This window comes from Gymnoscopelus braueri (genome assembly GCF_963280865.1).
Source record: "Gymnoscopelus braueri genome assembly, chromosome: 11".
In the NCBI taxonomy this organism is placed as follows: domain Eukaryota; kingdom Metazoa; phylum Chordata; class Actinopteri; order Myctophiformes; family Myctophidae; genus Gymnoscopelus; species Gymnoscopelus braueri.
The window spans coordinates 37,138,054-37,162,182 of NC_137613.1; the positions used below are offsets into that span (position 1 = coordinate 37,138,054).

The 24,129-nt window shown below is 41.2% G+C and overlaps 1 protein-coding gene across 2 annotated transcripts; it reads right to left on the reverse strand.

The window, feature by feature from the left end:
• Positions 1-64: 64 nt before the first annotated feature.
• On the reverse strand, positions 65-20,882 carry casd1 (CAS1 domain containing 1). 2 transcript variants are annotated; one of them, XM_080443053.1, is made up of 18 exons: positions 20,646-20,880; positions 18,017-18,113; positions 17,575-17,695; positions 17,261-17,305; positions 16,991-17,053; positions 15,362-15,406; positions 15,133-15,256; positions 12,908-13,122; positions 11,922-12,341; positions 11,566-11,655; positions 9,967-10,086; positions 9,644-9,804; positions 7,215-7,290; positions 6,809-6,910; positions 6,421-6,561; positions 5,110-5,187; positions 3,908-4,000; positions 65-2,892 (listed from the first exon to the last, which is right to left on the reverse strand). In XM_080443053.1, the coding sequence occupies exons 1-18, from the start codon at positions 20,776-20,778 to the stop codon at positions 2,623-2,625; spliced, it is 2,394 nt and encodes a 797-aa protein (XP_080299179.1). In that variant the 5' UTR covers positions 20,779-20,880; the 3' UTR covers positions 65-2,622. The 2 variants fall into 2 exon arrangements, with proteins under 2 accessions (XP_080299179.1, XP_080299180.1); XM_080443054.1 differs by lacking the exon at positions 9,967-10,086 and having other exon boundaries at positions 20,646-20,882.
• Positions 20,883-24,129: the final 3,247 nt, after the last annotated feature.

Consider the following 24,129-nt stretch of genomic DNA (forward strand, 5'->3'; position numbering starts at 1 on the left):
GTTTGTCCACAAATACAAGTCAAAACATGAGATTTTATGAAGGTATGTATTATTAACAATGTAAAACGGAATAAAGGCATTTATAAATAAAATGAATACATTTCACATTTTTAAGACAACACAAAATAATAAAAAATACATAAACTTCTTTCAAAGAGGCCCTGCAATGGGTTATAATAGTTGCTTCTTTTACATTGTGACCTAAAATAAAATACAAGGCCTGAAATAATTACCAAATGTATAGAATTCTGATCATTGACAAGGAAAAACTGTAAACTTTTCACATCAGAAGGAAATGGCAGCTTAGAATTGCCAATTTCATCAGTACAATGAGGTGAAGCTGGATGATTGAAGTTACATTTCAAATTGGCTTTTATTCAACTTAGGAGCCTCAAGTCCCCTATTGTGCATCATTGGGGGGAAACAAGTACTACCAGCATAAAATTCTTTAGACAAATTGTTCCACTCTGTAGGAAAACTGATTGTGTAAAAAGCTGGCTTGTGGACCCATAATAGCTACATAAACATGTAGAAAGAAACCTCACCCTAAATCTGTTAACTTTCCCATGGCACAGGAAATAGACAACTCATGTGATAAACCCCTTAAACTTATTGTACAGTTTTGTTTGTATGAATATTGTTACATCTGCAGAGTTTTCTTGACATCTAGCTAAAGCATTGGGTTCACACTAAATGTGCTGAGACAGTACTTAAACTGCAGCAATGTTAGTCCATTAGTATTTTCGCTATTGTATTTTACATTTATGTAATTTTGTGTAAAAAATACAAGTGGTGACTGATTCGACTTTTGCTAACTTGACAAACTTAAGAAATACTGACATCTTTCTGTGAGCTACAGTATAGCTCTCACCTCAAATCAATGTCTTGTCAAGAAGCCAAAAATCAAATAGCCCAGTTTACATTTCTCATGAGAAATGAGTAGTCACAGAGTACTCGTGTCCAGTACTCACTGAGTTGACATAATTACCACGTTACATTATTGATGATGTTTCCAAGTGCATTATGACTATAAGGAAATGTAAGCCACTGAGAAAAGTTTCATGATCAAAGTCTTTCAGTCAGGTTGAGAAATTGCACATCCACTTACCAATACCATAACATTCATTCACTCATCAACAAAGTGGTTTGGCTACCGACTGAAGCATGATGTATTAGTTAGCTATGATGTCCTACTGTACAATATGTACAAACCAGTGCATTTTCTGCCAGTTCCATGAGGCCAGTCGTAAAGAAGAGGACAAGAACACTGCTAGAATATACAAAATAAAACATTACTAGCTCTCTACACTTCTCTCTCTCTCTCACACACACACACACACACACACACAAACTTAATGTATCCCAAGTAGGATAGCCTGACATCAGAAGGCAAAAACTGCCTCTGAAAAGCGTCTTTGATGTCTACCAGAAAGGTCATGTAAAATGTGATGGGGAAGGATACAGAAATTCCTACCTAATGTCCTTCACAAACAGCAGTTGTTGGCGTACTGTATGAAAAATAGTAAAGAAAAAAAAAGAAAGAAATTCTGTATAAAATATATAAGCTTAATTTAAATCATTAAATACTGTACATATCACATAATTTCTGAGCTACAATAGGTGATCACAGCACCTTTTAGCACAAGGCAAAATGTTTGTTCTAAAAATCACTAGGAACAATAGGAAGGAAAAAAAAAAAAGAAAAGAAAAATCAGTTACGGGATATTCCAAGAATTTTATCAATTGCACTCCATGTATTTGATCACCCACACCTGATGGTCCATATTTTTCTAAATTAGATATTTTAACACTATAAAAAAAATACTGTAAAGAGCAAATCAAGTGGCATTTGTACATCTGTATGTGGCGTGACTGAACAATTCAGCAATATGACTACACATTTGAATTACGTAAACTGTCGATCGAGCACCTGTGTGCGTAAACTGTGATGGAGTGTAAAATTGAGGGTCAACAAAATAAAATAGAAAGTAATAATCTGAATGAGTGGAATACACCTTTAACTGCTACCCTCATGCGGACGGAGGGTGTAAGAGAGATTCCTCCCAGAATGGCCTTTGAGCAGACTGATGTGTGTGACATAATGACAGGAAGTACGCGTTTGAAAGGAACTCAATATTTGGGCTGGCGAAGCAGAAGCAGTGCTGCAACAAAAAAAAAATCACACGGCAAGCGTGAGGTCATTCGACTTGAAATGAGGACCTCCGTTTTGTTTTTCTTTTGTTTTTAAAATCCACACTCCCTACCCCTTCCTAAAGTCTATCTACTGTAATCCTCTAGAGCCCCCCCCCCCCCCGTTTTACACTATTCTCCTGACCTAAAGGAACGAGCCCACACCTGGAGCGGGCTCCTCTTCTTCAGTGTACGACTTGTTCTACCCCCAGCAACCAATTGCAGAGTCGATGCTCGGCTCCAACATGGCCGAAGGTGGCGTTTTCGTGTCCTCCCTTGGGGGCCTCCATGTTGTCACCAAACATAACTGGGACAGTGTCCTGTGGCCTCCAACAGCCCTTACAAAACCAGGCCTGCTCCCAGCTTGGACCTATACGTCTTTAACGTTCCGTCCGGCCAGCTTGCTCTACCCCAGGACGGGGAGCCCTGCCTTCAGGCATCAGGCGTAGGCTGGTTACCTCTGGTCAGCAGCAGGACGACCAGGCTGCAGATGCCCATTCCCACCAGTCGTTTCAACAGGGCCGTGTTGTCTTTGGGGATGACTACCTGGGCCAGGTCATTGGTGATGAGGGAGATCTCGTGGGCCACACAGACAAAGATGAAGGTGCTGATGAGGATGTTGAGCGAGGGGTGCCCCGGGATGAGGACCAGGATGCCTTTGGTGTCCGCCGCCAGCCAAATGTGGTACTGGCAAATAAACAGCTGGTGGGGGGGAGGGAGAGAGAGCGATGGACAGAGAAAGAGAGGGGGACGGGGGACAGATGAGTGACTGAATGAGTTCATGTGTGGAGTCCTGCAGTAGTGGTTGACAATACTTGCTATGCATCACATAATGAATTACATAACACATAATAGCCTGGCTCCAGACCCTAGACTCTGCCCACTCACTGAGGGGACTATAGCTTCAGCCAGATTGTCAGGCTATGGATAAACACATAAAGCATTCTATGATGACTTATAAGGTCACGTATTATAATGTTTAATAATTGCTGGATAATTGCCATAATAATGTTATATTATAATTACTGTTATACTGCATTATTGTGTGATTATAAGTCACTATTAGTGGTCATTGGGTGCTTAAGTAAAGTGATTACATTCTTGAAGGTGTAGGCAGAAACATTTTGTGTTGCTCTTGTAATGCTATTTATTTTACTTTACCTTAAGCACCTAATGGCCACTTATAGTGAGTTCCATATATTTATAACATTGGTGAATTGTTTCTGGCTTTCAATTGATTTGAGCTCAAATTGTCACCTTTGGATTACTAAAAAATAGTAGTATCAATGCATCTTAATAATACTAAAATCAACAGAATAATTTACCTTGCCATTACCTTACTTTGAACTCCACTCATTCAGTAAGTGAACACGTAACATGGAAGTAACATCGTTGAATTATATGTTTAGAGACAATATGAAGGGCTAGCAAATGATGTTCAGACAGCAAACACTGTATAGTGACATTTTAGAGTATTGCCCAGCAGGAGATTTGTGGTATACAAGGGACTGGAGAATGAATAGACAGGAAATTCAGGGTGTGCTGGGATTAAGTAGCAGTGATTTAATGAGTGTGTGTGTGTGTGTATACTGAAGCATGCAATGTAATACGCACATTGTGCATCATCCCGTCATACAAAATAGCTGACAAAGGGACTAGGGAAAGGGAAAGTTATCATGAGAGGATGATGATTCCTGCGCCACCAGCACCATCTTACCTCCAAGGAGATCTTTCCGAACCATGCAAAGAATGAGCTATATAAAGAGCGAGCATAGCCGGGAATGTTCCTGATTAGAATGAAGGCCAAGATCTGTGCAGGAGAGAAAGCAAAAATTATTTCCACAGTCAGAACATGCAGTGAGACATACATTGGAATTTTCATGGAGGTCTGTAGAGTAAAAAAATCTTAATTCAAGCAAGCACACAACATAGACAAAATGTAATGAAATTGTAGTACTGATGGATGCAACATCAGTCTTGCAAGAGATTGCAATTTTTTATAACTAGGCAATTTTAATATAGGATAGGACAAATGCTTTAGATAGGTTCGTAGACAGTATTTGTACTTTTGCAGATTATCAGGCTTTACAAAACAAGCTGCATTTCAGAAGAATTCTTTGACTTTATCCTACATTTTCTGAATATTTTCACAGGAGGAAACAATGAACCAAAGAACAAGTTGTATTCTACATTTACCAGCAACATCACAACATATATTGCAATATTACAGCTATAGCAGTAACACAGTGGTCTGAGAACTAAGTCAGTTTAGGATCAGATGATGAGTACAGGACCAGCACTTGATTGGTGTGTCCAATTATGAGCAATCAGAGGGGAAACGAACCCTGCCCTGCTGCCAAAAGCTCCTGGGTTATTGCACTACTTCAAACAACCGTTTCCCCCATGGTAACTTTAATCTTGATAATAATTATCTTCTGCCATGGAAGAGGGCAACTCCCTTGTTATTACAGGTGAATACAACCAAACTTATAATTAGGATAATGACAGCTTAAGATAAATACCAGGGAATTATAAACATTGAAAGTATAGGTATAGTATGAGATGATGCCACAATTGCACTGAGAAGCCAAAAGCTGACACACACACACACACACACACACACACACACACACACACACACACACACACACACACACACACACACACACACACACACACACACACACACACACACACACACACACAGTAAAAACTGTAAATGTTTACAATAAAACTGGTGGTAATAATAGTAGATTGAAAGAGACAGACAGAAAAGGGAAGACTGACAGATGGAACATATACAGGTATACTACAGACTACTAGAGAACTACAGAATATAATAGGGGTGAGAGAAAACTATAGAAAGAGAGGACACTGTTTAGACAGAGAAACACAGACCTAAACAAATTAAGAATGTACCTGGACCACAGAGATGTAGGGATGCATCTCGTTGCACTCCGTTTTGTTTTTACAGCTGCTGGCCCATACAGAGTAAGTCTACAAAGATGGGGCAAGGAGAGGTTAGGCAACAAGTCACCTTGCAAGCGTTTTTAACAACGCAACACTCATTGTACTATCTCCTGAGCAAAAAAAAATAGGCATCTTCTGGCTTGTCAAATCAGTACCATATTTTGAACAACTTCTCAAAACAAACCTTCAAGCTTTTCAAGAACTGGCCATTTATTAAAATAAATCGTTTGCTTTGTTTTATAATTTGTTGTAAGGCAATATGCAATGCCTGTTTTAATGATTATTATGAATGGCCATTGGCTATTATACGAGCATATGATTGCAACGTAGGTAAATGTATTAATTTATTAGTCATCATGGCAAATTAATAAATACCAGGCCAGTGAAACAGAAACATGGACTTTCTTTTGCCTGTTATGAACTTAAAGTTGTACAATGCAGAATCACAAATAACGATTTTTAGCAACCTCTGCTGGTCACTACCGTCACTGCATACAATTTCCGTTGTCCTCGATTACCCAGAATTCCATTCGTTTTCACCGGAAGCCGGAAGCGTTTCAAAAAGCGATCTTTTAATTGTTTTATACTATCTACGGATCGTTTCTCTTAGCCAGTGGAGCATTAGTTACCATGAGCTGTGCTTTCTTTTTCTGTTCTTTTTCGATCTTCCAATCCTACATTCTCTTAAAATCAGCGTGAGGTTCCTTTTTGTTATTAGCGCGTAGTTCCTGGCCAAACAGGAAACCGTTGCGTTAGTTCCTGGCCAAACAGGAAACCAGTGCATTTCCGCCTCCGTTTTCCGGCCAGATGACGTCATTTCCCCGGGAAAGTCCCCCCCTTCACCGTTCAATAGTAAATATATAAATAAAAGGCTTCCGGGGGTGAAATTCATGGAGTGGGTGTTGTGAAACTTTTGCCACTCACAAAAGATATACAATTTAACTTTAGTTTTGTTGAAAACGTTACCTAGTATGCCTTTAACTAATAAGACATTGCTAAACCAAAGAGAATACAATACAAAAAGTATAACAAAAGTCTAAACCCCTGGTGGCTTAAGGGTTAGTTAGTGTGCAATCCATGGATTTCACAAAGTCCCGAGTTGGAATCCAGCTCAAGGCCGATCACATGTCTCCTCCTATGTCTACTCTCTCCACTTAACTGTCCAATAAATAAGGCTCACCTTAGAATAATCTTACAAAAAAGATTTTCCAGAACCACACAGATTTGAATGCAAACATGGATATTTATGAAGCCTCTTACCATGAAGGACACAACAGACAGGAAGAGGAGCAGGTTAGAAATCTTAGCGGAGAACAGATTCTCTCCTTTGCCCTCCGACAACACCTGGCATTTCTGAAGCACCAGGTAGATGAAGGCAAATAGCATGCCATGGATTACCGCCTGCAACACAGCAGGATCACACCATCATTTCCAATCATAATGAGTTTATACGCTTGAGGGCCTGCCAATACTACATGCCTGGATTCTAGTCACACAGCAAAATGAAAAAAAAAAAAAAAAAAACATAAGTGGAACCATTCTGCAATTATTCTAGGACTGTAGTTTTAATTTTGTACTACACTTGATACATTTTTCATTCCATACAAATTTGACTGCATCACTGCGTAAGTGTCACATTTTCACTTACAAATCGGTCCAGCTTCCATCTGAACCACCACTCATGGATGCTTCCGTTCAGCTCAAAGAGCTTGGAGATAGGCCATGCGGAGAAGATGCTCTCGAAGAAACCCTGGAGACACACAAGTCAAACATGAGTTAAAATGGCTTGATCAGTGTATCTACAATATTCAATATAAATTTATATATTGTGCTGTACAGCTCCCACATGAAATAACTGTTAAATTCCCTCCCTGTTCCTATTGTACCAAAAATCAAGCAGCTCCAATATACACCCCTATTATAGTAAATGATGTGAAAGGCTGTGCACACAAATATAGTTTCAGGGAAAATAAAAATGCGATATCACTTTTATCATTATCAAGCAGCCCTATCAAGTGCCTGGGAGAACACATAATCTTAACAGCTTAGCTCACCTGGGAGTAGGCAAAAAAGCAGATGAACAGAAGCAGGCCTAGTAACTTGGCTAATACTCCAAAGTGCCACATGCCGCTACCTGTTCACAACACAGAGAGCAGCCATTAAGAGGATATCAGCAAACACAATTATAACACAGATCAAGTTTACGTTTACAATACATTACTGCTTCTGATAATAGGTTTTAATAATGCATTTTATTCATGACGAATGTCATTAATAGGAAACGTCTAAGTGCAACCAGTTTAAAATCAGATGAATTATGGATAAGAAAACAACTACAATAAGACTTGGAGTGGAGCAAGTTGTAAGCATAGCTAAAACCATAGAGGCTAAATGTAATTTAGAATCCCAATTCCAGAAGGTTACCATAGTGGCAGTCATTTTACCCAAGTAATTCTATGGCTGAAAGAGTTATAAGTTAATAATCCTCTTATTTTTTCCTAGCAATATAGCAGGACAGTTTCTATTGTTCAAACTGTGCCGTTCATTCTAGACTGTGCCAGTCTGTGCCAGTCTAGACTGTGCCAGTCTAGAATGAACAAAAACGGTCGAAATTTGATAATAGATGGATGTGAACAAATCATGTTGTTTTATTTGCTTTTGCTTTACTGAAAATCGTGAACAGGCACATGTTAAGATGGCAACAAGTGGTGTTTATATATACACTGTATAGTGAGTGATTAAAGCATTCAAGGTGGCTAATTTGGGGTTAGCTAGATGTGCTGAATAGGCTACATGCTAACGGTATGTGTGACTCCTTGTCCTCGGGTAGGCTGAGGAGAGACAGTTTGTGGTTGTTTGGGATTAGGTTGTACCTACAGTATGTGTTTAGAACTGGCAGGAATTGTATTGCTCCCCATAAGTGGAAATTGTAAACCAGGGGTTGGCAAGTAAGTTTGGCCACAGGCCAATTATTTTCTAAGCTATTGGATGGTGGGCCAGAACATAATCAATGGTTCATTTAAGAAACTGGAACATGCAACAAACAACCATATAGAGTATACAATAATAGCTATAATATTGCTATAAAAGTTAATAAATAAAGATGTGTGGGGTAAATACTGATAAAAATGTGACTGTAATCAAATGTTACAGGTGCAGAAATGCTTGTACCAAAGTCTCTTCTTAGAATAGAGAGAAACAGTGTATTGTTTAAGGCATTTGAGACACAAGTTCTTTTTTTATGAGAGAGAAGTTTTTCATCCAAAAATCGAAAGAGTACAATGTGTTAATTCTACCCAATTTCATCAATGCAAAGCCATTGCTGTCCATATCCTACCTATTTTGGACGGACAGTCGGGTCAGATTTACTGTCAATATTGTGAATTATTTACAAAACTAGTCTATACCTGGGAATGTGCGTAGTGCCCAAACTATTTGCAGACTTTGGGTTATGCACTCTGTATGCGTAGTTTAACTTTTGTATTGGAGCTCTGCTCATTTGATCCTGCTGGCTGTGTCTGACAACCCAGTCATTTACGACCTGATGTTGAGTCGTTAACACAAACATGACATGAGAAGTCCATGTTTACGTTGTTTCAGCAAAGCTAATTGAGCTAGTAACACAACATTAATTCGAACATTGTGCATGTCAATAAATGCTGTGTGCGAGCGCTATGGTTATGATATATAGATATCCAAAGCGCTCCTCCATTCATAAAACGCTTTCTGTGCCGGTGCAAGACACTAAAATAACTTCATGCCGGTCACAGAAGATAGGGACCTGGGTCTGTGTTGAATTCTTCTAATCCAAGTGTTCTTTTGCTGTGTTTTACACCCGTTATCTGTGTGTGCTATATTATTGTTTGTCTTTAAATGTCTCGATGAATTGGATACACAAGACATTACTGGAAAAAAGACCTGAGGGATTATTTGGGTTATCCTTTTAGCATTATTTTGTATAAATCTGTGCCACCGTGCCTTTTTTTGCAAACTGTTAAAGTATTCAATCAATCAAAAGAAACGCTCATTGTCTGTAGAGGTGCAATATTGGTGAGTTATCACCATGAAATACAATCAGATAGGACTATTCTACCTCAAAGAGGCCTGTCTATGGAAGGAATTGCGATTTACCGGTTATGTATACCCTGTGTGTCGCTTGCGGGTGCGTGGAAGGTGTGCAACTGAACACACACAAACACCAAATCATTAAAAATGACCTATTTTACAGGCAGAGATTTTCTAGTGCCTAGAGAGCGAGCCCTTGAGAAACAGAATGTGTTGGCATGTGTTTATCAGATTGTCATGTTCTCCTAATAGAACAGAAGGATTCACGTTACACATCCTCATAGTTGTCCTTTAACATGGTGACAGCAATCCAAGGCAATTCAATCTTGAATTGATGCCTACAGTTTTATTCAAATGCATGTACTTTTATCACAAACTAGAGTCAATTATTCCATAACCTTCATTGTTATGGCAACACCTACTATTGGCTTTCTTCTGGAGGATCTGAGGCCACAAGGCCAGTGTGGCGTAGATGATGACAAACCAGAAGGTAACGAGAGGAACAAAGTAGTAGAACTGGTAGGGCCTGTCCATTACCACACACAACACCAGGACAAGGAAATTGAGACGGAACAGCACCTGTGAATTAATTCACACAGAGCAATATAAACAAAAGTGTGCAACACCCAGATACGCTACAGGGGCAATAATTAAACAGCCTTATGGTACATCTCAGTTATGCCCTGAGGGATAAAAGGCAATTGTCATTCCCTGTACAAACACAGCCGACTTTGCACTCACCTGACAAACTCTGTAGAGGCCAAAGTCTCCTTTGAGCCAGAAAAACGAAAAGTGCCCGTAGCCGGTCTGGAAGAGGTATGCTGCCACCAGCACCCGCACGTGCATGTACACTGGAATAAACTGAAAGTGGAAGATATACATACGTATATTGTGTGTACAATTTACATATCATCGTTGTCAGGCAGAAACCAGCTATCTCCATTTATTTATTTTTATCAGTGCCCTTTACAAATAGTTGACAAATATTGAATTTGGGTAAAATGGTGATAATATAAGGACACATTCAAGTATCTGATAATGTATTGTGTTGTTCTAAAAACATTTTTTCTTTTCATTTCCTGAAAGGTTACTATTTTGGACATAGGTTGGTTTCTGCCCGACAGCAGAGATAAACTCTATACACTATTATGCTTTATTCCAGATCAGTGTAGAGAGACAGGAAACCAAAGGCAGAGAAAGAGGAGAGACATGCGAGACAAGACAGGAGTTTGAATCAAACCTGGGTCCTCACACTTGGATTTGGCTGTGAGCCGATAGCTGGAGGAACCAGAGTCGTTGGGCCAGAGTATCAGGTAACTATGCTCATGCCATTATAACTTAACAATCTAGAGATAATGCCATGGCACTGAGTCTGCTACTGATCTTACTATTGTAAATGTCCGTTTGTTGGTTGAAGGCCTGCTTGTATTGATCTAACATTGTCTTTTTTTCTCCTTTGAACTTGTGAGTTTTGTTCATTCTTTCGTTAGACCGCCATGTAGTACTGTTCAGTAAAAGAAAGACTAGTATGTTCTTTGGGCGGCTTAAGGTTTTTATTTTATGTTTACTTGTTTGTGCACTTGTATGTGCCATTTCCCAAGGCTGGTGATACTGGGAGTTCAATTGCAGGGTGTGAGGAGAACTAGAGCGGTTCCAAAAAGGGTGTCGGGTGTGTAACCACTTATAAATGTGATGATTTGCAGTGATGTAATGGATTGACTGTGACCCGTCTACACTACAGACTTGTTTTTGATGTGTGAGACAACTATGGGTTTTCCCTCAGTATGTATTACAGACTTATGGTATGACTTATGTTATGCTCATTGTTCCTGTACCTGGTTGCCAGTGCACCGTGCCCTACAGCAGCACTGGTCAAATGTTGTGTTTTTAGTTGAATCCATCTATTGCTCTTTAAACCAAACCATTATTAATAAAGCTTTTTAGTTACACTATTTTCCTCAAATCTTGTTTCTTTCATTTGACAAACTGGTCTGCAAAACCTTTTCAGTTATTGCATTTGTTGAGCTCCCTTAAAGGGTGTCATAATCCAACACCAAAAGAAAAAGGTGCTAAATTTGGGGTGCCAGTGGCTCAGGACTAGGAGCGGCCGTTCAGAAATCGGAAGGTCCCTGGTTCCAATACTAGGCTCCTCCAGGCTAAGTGTTGCTAGTGCTAGTGTCCCTGAGCAAGACACTTAACCCTAACTGTTCCCATATGCGCTCACCCAGAGTAGCAGTGCTGGGTCAAAAGCAGAGAAGTAATTTCCCCTAATTCCCCCTTTATTTGCATTATCTATCCATCCTTCACATTGTGATGAACAAGGCCAGGACAAGTACTTACAGCGCTGGCTCCAGATATGTGATAGATGAGGATGACCAGCTGCATCCAACCCTTCCATTCATCTGTCTGCTCTCGGTTGAGTAACTTGGTCTGTGTGGTAGAAGGTTCAACTTGGTTAATTTAAAGTATCTGTTCATTTTGTAATGAAGTCTATTTAGTGTCAGAAATCACTTACAACTTTAACTTTAAATTATCAAAGTATACTAATGTAAATTACGTTGGGACTGGATTCAATTCGTTATAAATTCAACTGAAATGAATGATGTCCAAGCAGGAATCTAAGAATGAAAGACCAAACTATTATTCCCCAACATCGAGGTGTAAAAAGCCACATGGGCAAGTACTCCATATCTCACCTCCTTGGTGTGCTCGCTAAAGAACACCCCCAAGACAACGATGTAAACGAGTGGGATGAAGAAGGTTGCGTGGGTGTAGAACTTTTGCTCTTTCATGAACACATCGGCTCGGTCACAAAGGTAGAAGTAAGCCATGATGATGCCCATCCGACACAGCGCCTGGAAGGGTGCCTTGGGTCCCAAGGCGGCAGCTGCCATTGTGGGCTTCTTCTCCTCCAGGCTCTCCACATCGGTGGGAACGTGCCGGCGGTGGTGGTTGTGGCCCAGCACGTGAAGCACCAGGAAAACCAGTGTCGAGCCCAGGAAGATGCAAGCGGACAGCTTCTGGAGGAGGTTGGGCGGCGGCACTTTCTGGCAGCAAGAGCCATCAATGGGCCGTAGCAGCTTGTTGCACACAGAGTTCATGAGGATCATGGCTCCCTGGAAGGAGGACCACAGAACAACATGCTGACTGTTATAATCAGTAGCACATACAGGGAATTTCAGTTGGAGTCTTGCATGCCTGTACAGACAGATTTGTGCTGAACGAAGCCAATAAACATGAAATAAATCAAACCGTAACTACTTCTTCGGATAATTGCTTTCTGTTCTGACACATCAAAGGGTAGCTTGTTTCACAGTGAGCCATCCCTATTAGCTGTTGCCATGGATGGTGGCCAACCATAGGTGCAAACTAATACACACTCAAATCTAGTGGCCAACAGTTCCCACATTAATATGAATATATATATAAAAACATTCTGCCAGAATATGCCATTGACAATTGTCAGACTTTAAAGATTTTACAGGAGGTTATCTTAAGAAATACACTGCTTCATTTAGAGAGGACAGTGAAGAGAAACAGGCAAGAGAGTGTAGATAGGATGCCATGCAAGTCCTTGACTCAGATTCAAACCCGTAACATTGTAATTATGCAGTCAAAGCATCAACGAGCGGAGCCAACTGGGCGCCCGGCCATTTCATATTAAATCGTGGCATTGGCTCACCACGTTCCTGGTGCTCTCAGGCAGGTGCAAGCCGTCGGCTGACTGGCTGATGGTTTCCATGGCAGCCTGGCGGGATGCGGCCAGCAGTTTGACACGGGCCCTCGCGTTCTGTTTGCTGCTATTGAGCACGTCTGCTGCCACCTCATTGTATAGTTGCAACTGCTGGTTTGTTATCATTCTCCGGCTCTCACTCAGCACTGCCTCATAAACTGGGTCTAGGGGGATGGGGGAGTGTTAATACAGAAAAAGCGGAAATAAAATGTTGTAGGTTAGTTGTTCTGAAGGAGAAGATGACAGTAGGAACTGTGTCTGATAACCATGCCCCAATGCTGCTTTCCTCCTATTATTGACAATTTAATTGATGTTAATATGGTTGAGCATGTACTGTAACCTGCTTTATTTTGCAGGTGCTCCCACTCTCTTATTATCCAATCTTTGATACTTTTTTTTATATTGCAAAAGGTTTACGTTATTGTAATGCACCTACAGTAAAGCTACATTCCATATGCGAGAGGCTGAGAGCTTTAGTGCTAATTAAATTGATTCATATTATTGTAGAAGCAAAAAAATAAGCCTTTTTGCCATTTTTTTTCCTGAATTTAGAGTACATCAAAACTATTGTTTTACAAGAAATGTCTTAGATGAAGTTTTGAGGCATCTAAATAAAAAGAAAAAACACAGCAGAGAGTTACGGTTGCATGATCAAAATGTGGAGAGTCAATAAAAATGATGTTAAAATAAACAAAAAGATTATGCTAAAATAATTAAGAAACTGTGGAGAGTCAGCTACATATTACAGTCTCAAGCTAGGTGGCCTAGATCTGAAATTCCTAAACTGTTACAACTAATGTAAACTCTCTCTCTGTCCATAAGTCAGCCAGTAGCTTCACTAAATAAGCTAATAATGATAACATACAGCCATATATGAAATTGTTGTGGTGAATAATAATATCTCTGATTTATATACGTAGCACTTTTCTAAGTACCCAAAGACGCTTTACATTGTGGGGGGGTTTGCCTATTATATACAACAAAATCTTCAATGATAATTTATCCATTTGTTAACAGTCATAGATTAGCCCACCACTGTTAACTGGCCGACAAATCAGTCTGTATTCAATCTCAAACCTGTTCTCAGCTGTTAGCAGATGGTCATGGTAAAAACTGAATAAGCCCAGCCATGAATGAGCCAGCTGCGGTGCCTAGCAAGTACCTTTCCTATGTCATCAGCTGGATAAAGACAATGTACCTTTTCCAAGAGTATGTGTCATATAAACCCGGGCAATCATTGATTATATTGATTTTTGAGTGTCACTTAGATGTTGCTTTGATTTTACCCTTTTTAGGGAGGGGGGGGGGGGGGGGGGTGTGTGTGTGTATGTATGTGTGAATAATATATATATATATATATGTCACAGGTAAATTGGCATTCCAGGTCAATTGGAAGGGGAGCGCTTGTTTTTAGGCGCGGGGCTGCGAGGCGGGGCTTTGATGCGAGGACGACATCAACAACATAGCAACCAGGAAAAGCAAGCACCGGCCTCAGTGGCGCACTTCGATAATCATTGGACTCCCCATCCACTACCACTGGGAGTCTGGGTTTGACTCCCGCTTAGGACATTACTTTTTCAAACAACCGCGGACTACTTTTTTTCGCCGATAAAGTATAGTTTTGGACCATGACGGAGGCGCGCCAACTCAGCAGACCTTGAGGCCGAGGAGCCGCGCCCGAGCGCCTCCAGGCGCGAGTGCCCGCGACGACCGGCCGATGGTCTGCTAGTCGACTAAGCACCGTCAGTTATGTACCGATAGGCACAGAATCGTAAATGATGTTGTGGGGACTGCGTTTGCCCCAACTGCCACTCACTGCACTAACATAGTCCGCCAGCACCGCCCCCTCGCCCCCTTGTGCTTCAACTGCATGGAATAAGGCTGTTCGCGGGTGTGTGTGTGTGTGTGCGCGTGTTTGTGTGCGTGCTCGTTAGTGCGCGTGTGCATGCGTGCGTGTGTGTTGTGGGGCTCATGTCTGGCTTGCATTGCCCTCTAGCATTGATTCTACAGAATTGCCTGGGGGGCGGTGAAAACAAGTGCTTCTTTTCCAATTTACCTGGAATGCCAATTTACCTGTAACATATATATATATATATACTATTTTCTTTAAACCACAATAATTATCATTATTAGGTTCCGTTAAGCGCAGTATTATTATTCAAAGCAAGGCTCACCTTGTAGAACCCAGTAAACTTCTCCATCCTCAGCCAGCCTCTCTAGAGGAACCGACATGGACGTCAGGTTAACTTTATACTGCTGCAGGGTCTCGCTGCTGCCGCTGTGCAACTTGATGGACCACTGTGGGAAGGAAATGGGATTAATCAACTTTGCTTTGCAACCATTTCAGTGTGTCATTTTCGTATTTCACAGAACATGTAGAGAAGTGCTCCTGAAACAGCTTACTGTTGCAGCTCCGAGGACAACTACATCTGGTTTCGCTGACAGCTCCTGCAACATCACAATGAGGAAAGCATATCCATATCAGGTTGGGTTACCATGTACATTTGTAGGCATTATGAAATACTGTGGTCACATTGAGCACAGTGTACTGTGCATACACAAGCTTACATACACTATTTCAAAATTATTATCTCAATTTACACCATTATATATTATGTAGGAAACTTAATGCAGGGAAGTAAAATGGCCTCAGGCAATCATTTTCATTCTTGTATGATGAATAGTTCAGATAGGCGCCATGTCCACAGAGAACGCCTTTTGAGTTGGCAGCGCCAGTCTGCCATGCATTTCTATGGTAAAGCGCTGACCATCACGCTTCCGCGCCCCCAACGCCCAGCGTTTTTGGTGCAGCGCCCTGGGCGCTTCAAGCTGGCAACAGTTCCAACTTTTGGAAAGGAGCACTGCTATTTTGATCCTCCTGGCTGTGTCTTGACAATCCGGGAATTTACGATCCGACATTGAATCGTTACCACACAACCATGTTGTTTCAACTAAGCTATTTGTGCTTGCACAAGGAGGGTTTAAAAATCCATCAAGGTAGAATGAGAAGTTTGCTGTTCAGCGGCAACGACGACATCACACGACACACAGAAGTCACTTCTGGTCAGACGAAGGAGGAGCCAGGCCCGGAGGCAACCCACAGTGCCTAGAGCCTCCTAGTGTCGCCAACACCTGCTGCCAACATCTCACCAGCCATCCTAAGCCCCCAAGAGACAGTGGGGGCAGTAGCATGCCACTTGGACACAGGCCGGGGTCTGATCAGCCTCGGTCGGGTCACCTGGAGGAGGGTGTCTGTTGCAAGACCCAAAACACCCAGTGACTCCAGGGAACAACACTGATGATGTGTCCATGAGCACAGGAATAAACGCTGCATGGGAGCACAATGGACATAATATCCATGGCGTTCCTCAGCTGAAAAGGCGTTCTCAGTGGACACGGTGCCTAATGCATGACAATGTGTTAATCAATAATTGACCGTCTTGACCTTTCGGCATTAAATTGCACCATATCTTATGTGATGGCCCCAGAGGCCTTGGTCCTGGGTATTGTGTGTACTGTGTGTCTTGCTGGTCCTTTCCTAGGTGGAGCTGAGGTGCCATGAGAGAGCACCTAGCCATTGTTCCCAGGCTACATAAGCCTGCCTGTCCCAACACCAGTCCAGTGTGTCTGTCTGTGCTGCCCTCACCACGTTTAGATTGTTGTTTGCATTGCAGTCTTTTATTTTCACATGGACAACATTCACCTCACTCATTAGGGAGGAGAATGTTTTTGCAACCTAAAAGCTGATTGTAACACTTAAATCGTAAGTTAGAGATCCAGTATATCAAGTTTCATGGGCTATCTGCTGTGATCTGATGATGATAGTGTAGTGTATTGAGTCATTGTAGACAGTGACATAATAGCGCGCACGAGCACACACACACACACACACACACACACACACACACACACACAATTATGAACAGTGACAAACATACACATCAGCTTCATTAGTCAGAAAGAGTGACATACATAAACACAAACAGTCTCTTTATAATAGCTTTGCAATTGCTTCACAACTCGACTAATTACCTGTGTCCATGACACCAAGCGATCCTTCATTGAGTTATTTGCCTCTGGGTACCACAGGAAATCCTAAGCAATCAGGAAGAAGCGGTTTCATTACAACACGTTTTACAACACGTTTTATGTACAAAACATTTGCAAAACCCAAATGCTCATGACAAATAAGGATTAAGAAACAAATGTATTTACCATGTATTTATGTATTATATAAGTGAGCTTATATATTAGAAAATCACTAATAGCAAGAGATGACAATAACAAAAACCATTATCTCACCACATTGACTGAGGAGCTGTCATCTTCAAAGGGAATGTTTTCATGCTGCAAGCCAACACATCAAAAATAAATACAGAAGTGAAAGTCAGTCAGCGACAGCCAGACAGAATTTATTTTACTTCCTACATCCGATTGAACCAGTCTACTGGTCCGACCTAGAGCAGACATGTTGTGTAATTAACACTAGCATTTCCTTCTATACTTTCTGTCGTCTCTTTTCAGTTAGCACAATATTTTCACACCTTCTTTGACATGAGGTTGTTTTTATTACACTAATATCAAAGCTTTGAATCCCGTCCCCCCCCCTACCATACCTTGATTCCTTCCTCTCTTTGCTCCGGGTCAATAATTTTGATGAACGAGTAGAATAGCTGCCTGATTCGGGAGTCACCGAGAAAGGCCACCCTCTTTTCAGCGAGGCAGGTCTTGGCTTCACTGTAGAGAGGAAAAGAATGTATGCCAAGAATCTAATAGCTCATCATCCTAACAACAACTGCAGATGACAAACATTCATGCACTGGGTTAGTTATTCATATTCTATAATTAAACTTATATCGCCTGTCCAACAGTGATGATATCATGTGCTCTGTACTGTAGGCTATTTGGCTAATGAACAACCCCCTGCCTAGTGCCTACACCCAACAATCGCACTCTCACTGTCCTGTATCAATCACACACATACTGTACATCTATGCGTCTTTGTCTCGCACACATAAACAAGCCAACGATTCATATTAACAATGCTGTGTGACTCACGTGCTTTTGTATTTGTGCATCATGCAGCCATGAGGCTGCCATACATTCTCCCCCAAGTAGCGGCCACTGGACAGCAGCCATTCACATGTGTCTCCGCCTGAAGGAAATGAACAAAGAATATGCCATTCAGGCCAAACAAATAAAAAGCCTCATTGCGCTCTTTCCTCCTGGCTGGACCACGATACAATCTCTCAGCACCACTGCCTTAAACATGTAATGTTGTTGTTAGTAGGAATACGCACAGAAGCACCCGGGAGCAAGTGGACTAAGAAAGTGGAGGAGACAAACCGAGTTCCTGTTACTACACACGTTTTTCTTTTTTTACCGAATGGGTTCCCAGATTGGTAGTTCCATGGCTTTTGGTTCAGCATTGTGTTCATGCACTGGTGAGGAACTCTAGATTAATCACAATGTTGAGGCAAACTGAGCCAGAGACACTTTATATTTCTAGGATATAAGATGGTCACGTGAGCTCATGGGATAAGTACATCCAGGACAAGTAGTTCTCTGTAAAAAGCAGGGATCAGTAACTAGTTATACACAAAGACAAGAGGGGAGCTTGTGTCACAGAGAGCCAAGCTGTACCAGGCCTAGACTAGCTACATGACATCATTGAGCTGGTGTCTTAATTTTATAATACTCAATTTGTCAGAAGAACATAGCAATCATAAGGCCAAACAGCTTCTTAAGGGTCTGGTACATGTGATAAAGACACAAGACCTAACCTAACAGTGAATATCAGGAATTCTTCCACAGCACAAAGCATTGCTCAACTCAAGCAGCATATAACACAATATAAAGCCATAAACCATCAACATTTCAGCTCAAGCATAATATCTTCTCCTGCCATTCATTTGCACCACAAAGAAAAGGCCCGGTGGTAATCAAATGAATCAATGGATCCATGCAAACCACCCCAGATCAGATGATGGATTGGCAGGCTGAAGAGAAGGGGGTAGGCTTAAGCCTGGTTTATACTTAGTTGCATGCAGTTAATAGCAGATATACACAACGCGTCACATTCGTGACCCATTGTGAGCTTGTAGATCTGCTATTCACTGAGCCAACAGCAGGATGCAAGTAAGTATAAATGAGGCTTTAGCTATCCATTCTACAGTGTCATCGCAAGCCAGACGCGTGCTGCGTCTTTTCATCAATAGTCCATATGAAAAGCACCCTCAGGGCGGTGATGGATGGATGCCTCAAAAAAACAAAAGCGTTGTACCATCGACATTAAGCAGGTCTGGTGTGATGTACCCACGCAAGTTAGGCTCTGAAGTTTCACAACTTGGTAGACAGCTAATCATTCACTTTTCCAACTATAAATACAGTGTGTGTTGCAGGCAGTGACAGTGTGTGTGCTGCTGACTGACGGGGGGGGGATGTAAACACATATGCAACGCTGGGAGAGCTAAAGTTATCGTTAGCTAGCGTGCTACTCTAACGTTAGTGGAGTGAAGAAGACATTACATTACTATTGTTATTAGATAGATAGATAGATAGATAGATACATAGATACTTTATTGATCCTCGAAGGATGATTCAGATATCATATCACATAGCTCATACAGGCATACATTAAGGTTAGTTAAAAAACACAAAAAGAGGGGGGCACAGGTTAAAACTGAGAGAAGACAAATGTATAACGAATACGCATAAAACGCATTAAAAGGTGTCACTGGGAATAATAATCATCAGTCTTTGTTATTGCACATAGACCCATAAATAACTCAAACTAAAACTAGTCTATTAGTCCAGATCAAAGAGCCTATAATTGCTGTTGGGACAAAAGTGTTCTTAAACCGTTCATTCTTAAACTAGCGTTTCCATTTTGTCTACTAGCCTATAAACCCTTTATAGGCAACAAGGGCTTACATAATAATGTAATGTTACACGCCTTTCTCTATCTCTATTGTATAACGTTATTATTACGTTAAGTCTTAATTGATAATTATACTTCGTCGCTCTTTCAGTCAAGTGTCGCCCGAGTGTGAAAATTATGTATTTATTTACGTATTTATCTACACTCGAAATTAAGTGTCGACAACGAAAAAACACGCATTACTGGACGAGATAAAAGGGTCTCGTAACTAAAAGTATACAAATTAAACATTAAAAAACCCCAACACAATCCGCTAGCTAGCAGTGTTGCCAGGTTTTGAGAGAGAAACAAGCAACCGGGTCTACGAAAACTAGCATGAACCCTTTGAACCTATACATCAGATATTCGAAAATAGCAGGTCTACAAGCTCGCGACGCGTTGTTAGCTTGTAGATCTGCTATTTTCAAAGACAAATCTAGGAAAATGAATGCTTCTTTGAAACATTTTAAATACACACACATCTTGCATGGGGATCCCTGGCACAAAATATTTTCAGATCTGTGGCCAAAGCCATGTTAATTTGGGCGGTCCTTGACATGAAAATGTTTGAGAACCACTGATTTAAACAACATTTTAGGAAAGTAGCCCAAAATAAGCAACAGAAAAAACAAGCCCAAAGTCGCTTATAACAACCGGACATGGCAACACCGTCCGCTAGCTAGTTCACGTTAGCTATACCTGTGTGTGTTTATTATTATCAGCATAACCGTCACATTAAGCGGACCCCCACGGACCCCCCACACTCACCCCCATAGTACCGCGACGCCGTGTGGAACACGAGGAGCAGGACGACGGCGGCTAGGGAGATCAACTTGGCATTCTTGATGGTGAAATAGTGGTTTATTTCCCGTTTGCCTAGGCTGTAGGCCAGGACCGCCATGTTTGCTGCTCCATGACAACAAGCAGACACAGACTAGAGGCGGACGGGATGCGGTCTGCAGCCTGACTGCTAGGGAGGAGCCGTGCACGCGCTCGAGAGGCGCGTCCACGCCCCCCGCCATCTGCGGCCAATCGCTGCTGCTGCTGCCGTTGTTGTTGTGTGCTGTTTATTGCTTTTTTTTTTTGCTTCTTCTCCCATTGTATGGTTTTGCATCCTGCGTGACCTTTTCCGAGTCCTCACAACCAGTGTTGGAAAAAGGTCCTGGTAATCAAAATTGACTTGGGTAAAAAGTACAAAAGTATTGGCATCAACATATACTTAAAGACGGGGTGCCGTGATGTTCAGTGATCCCCCCCCCCTAAAACATAATCATCAGGTATTATGGTTATACTAGACGGAAGATTTTTTTCAAAAAAGTGTACAGAAATTGTTAAAATTATGTTTTTATGTGGACACGCCTCCAGTTCATTAAGTATACCTGGTTCTCACCTTAGGGTTTCAGCCTCCAGGTAGAGACTCAAAATAGTCAGAGAAGACATAAAACACCATAAAAACACCACCAGGGGGCTTAATGAAGTTCTATCAACCTCATAGACACATGAAAAACAGAAAAAGTGCAAAACCATGGCACCACCTCTTTAAAGGAGTTGTTCAGCCAAAAAAATACTTATTTTCTATCAATTACACATGCCATGAAGCCTTGAATTCATGGAGATGTTTAGTTTCACAAATTCAATGCTTCTTGGGGTGTGTAATTGATAGAAAATTAGTCATGTTTTGTGTGAACTAATCCTTTAAAGGTATCATGACATTCATTTTCACTTTTTTTATTTTCAATGTTTTATTTGGGGTTTTATGACCTCAATTACACCCAAAAAACCTGAACTTAGAACATTCAGTGGATTTTCTGTGGTCTGGGGTTTTCTGAATAATTAGGCTGAAAAGTAATCTGAGCTTGGCACTTCGACAGTGAGGTCACAGTCTATTAATCCCGCCCACTCTCCTCCTCGCCCCTCCCCTCCCCTATCCTTTCCTTTGGGGGGGGCGGAGCAGAGGCTATGATTGACAGGCAAAATCCCTCACCAGCGACACCCGCAGGCAAAGATTTCTTTTTTCATTGCAGTTGAAAAGGCTTTAGAAATGTGAGAGAAAAACACCTGCCATGGATCACTGGAATGGAATTTTCACTTAAAACTTTTTGTACACTTTTGAAGGACCAGGACAAAGACTTTGAATGTGGTGTAAAAGTGAATGTCATTAAACCTTTAAAGAGGTGGTGCCATGGTTTTGCACTTTTTCTGTTTTTCATGTGTCTATGAGGTTGATAGAACTTGAAAAAAAATCTTCCGCCTAGTATAACCATAATACCTGATGATTATGTTTTAGGGGGGGGGGGGGAATCACTGAAAATCACGGCACCCCGTCTTTAAAGTACCAAATCATTTTAGTGGAGTAAAAAGTACAATATTTGCCTTTGAGATTTCGTGGAGTAGAAGTAAAAGTATTGAAAACTGGAAATACTCTGGTAAAGTAAAAATACATACACATTTTACTCAAGTACAGTACTTGAGTAAATGTACTTATGTTACTCCACTGGAAATAGGGCAGGCTACTGTATGGACTATTGTATATGACAGTAGAGTAGTCCATATACTATGGACTACTGTCCATAGTATATATGTATATGACTATATACAATGTTGCAAACGTATTGTTCTCCGCACAGCACTGTGGTGGTGGTAGCTCTGGCTTGGTTCACTTAAGGCCACAATCTGACAGCCCACCTAAATTATCTCCCTCTTGGGGTTGCTGTTGACTTCAGCCGCTACTTAACCTGTGAGTTATTCGTCTAGCTATAGGCTCTCCCCTTCTGGACTTTGGTCTTTGGATTATGCACTTAGGCTACTGTATGTGCTTATAGCCTACCTACACTGTCCAAAACAATTGACACATTTTGCTCAATGTAAAATAAATATGATTGATTGACATAACCAGGGGTCATCATCATGCCATCTTGTCAGTATTAAATTTTTTACCAAGGACATGCAAAAAAAGTGGTCAATATTTTTTTTTATACCAGAAACACATATAGCCCTAAATAATGGACTCCTAATGTGCCATAGTGTCTATTCCACGGTACTATTTTTTTTTAAACGATAATATTTCTGCATTAACCTGAGCCACTCAAACATACAATAAAGCACCCACATCCACTCACTAACAAACAGGTGCTGGGCTGAGGTCAGAATCCACAACGAAGAATAAAGTCCACACACTGGGTCATGCTCCAAAGCTTAAAACAATATGTTGGTTCCTTTTGGGAACCCAAATAATTTTTAAGCTTTGGAGCTTGACCCACTGAGCCACTCAACCACAAAAAATACGATCTACAAGCTCACAACACATCACAACATGGCGTGAGCTTGTAGGTAAGCTATTTTCTTTTCCTTTTTTTGCCTATAATGGCATGCTCATGTGGTTAGCTATTCTGACGAAAACCTGGAGACTGGGAAGAAATCCACTGTATACTGGCACGTGGCAGTCCTGACTCAAGACTCCTGAGGCAGGCATTAAATGTGGCATGGTCCAAGTCTATTCTGTTTGGGATTTCAATAATTGAGTCTTATCAGTACAGACAGTGCTTCCATCGCAAAAGGGCCACTTAGCTGCAAAGGTGAGTGGGTGTGTATTATAGCCTACATCATATGGCTATTATAGAGATTGCTGGTTTTTAAAAGAACAGTGTTACTTGAGGACAGGAGGATATCAGGTTCTACCAGCTTAAATAGTAAATAAGGTAGCTTAAATAGTTTGATTTGATTTGATTTGATTTAATAGATGTTATGATTAAAAGAAAAACACACGTTACATGCTTCTCACAGAAACGTCAAGGATAAAAACACAACAAAGTCAGCTACTTATTTCCATTGTGGTCCTTGTGTAACTCTCAGGATTCAAACCTGGGTCGCCCACGTGGAAAGCCAACATCTTATCCACTAGCACTAGCCTAAAGGGGAATTCCCCCTTGGCTGGGGGAGATGTTAGGCTTTTGGTCATCAGGCAGTAGAGGCTCTGAGCCACTACTGCTACACTCATCCCCATTTTGACCTCCCCCACCGGGAAACCTGATCCGGGTCACGGCACCAATGTAAGTTGTAACTCCTATCTTTTGGCTCACTCCCAGCCAGTGGTGGATTGGGCATTCGAAATACAGGGCAAATGCCCGGTGGGCCGACCAATAATGGGCCGGCGGCCGGACAGTTATTATTTATTTTAATTAAAGGTAGGGTAAGTGATTTTCTTTGGTTAAAATAAGTGTTAAATAGCTCTATATTCTGATAGTACTCATTG

What these genes read in the sequence shown, in the direction of transcription:
- casd1 (XM_080443053.1), bottom strand. Translation starts at nt 20,778, where the DNA reads ATGGCGGTCCTGGCCTACAGCCTAGGCAAACGGGAAATAAACCACTAT. An exon ending in ATGCACAAATACAAAAGCAC is followed by an intron (nt 17,696 to 18,016) that starts GTGAGTCACACA and finishes TCCTCTCTACAG; the next exon opens with TGAAGCCAAGACCTGCCTCG. An exon ending in ACAGCTCCTCAGTCAATGTG is followed by an intron (nt 17,054 to 17,260) that starts GTGAGATAATGG and finishes CTGATTGCTTAG; the next exon opens with GATTTCCTGTGGTACCCAGA.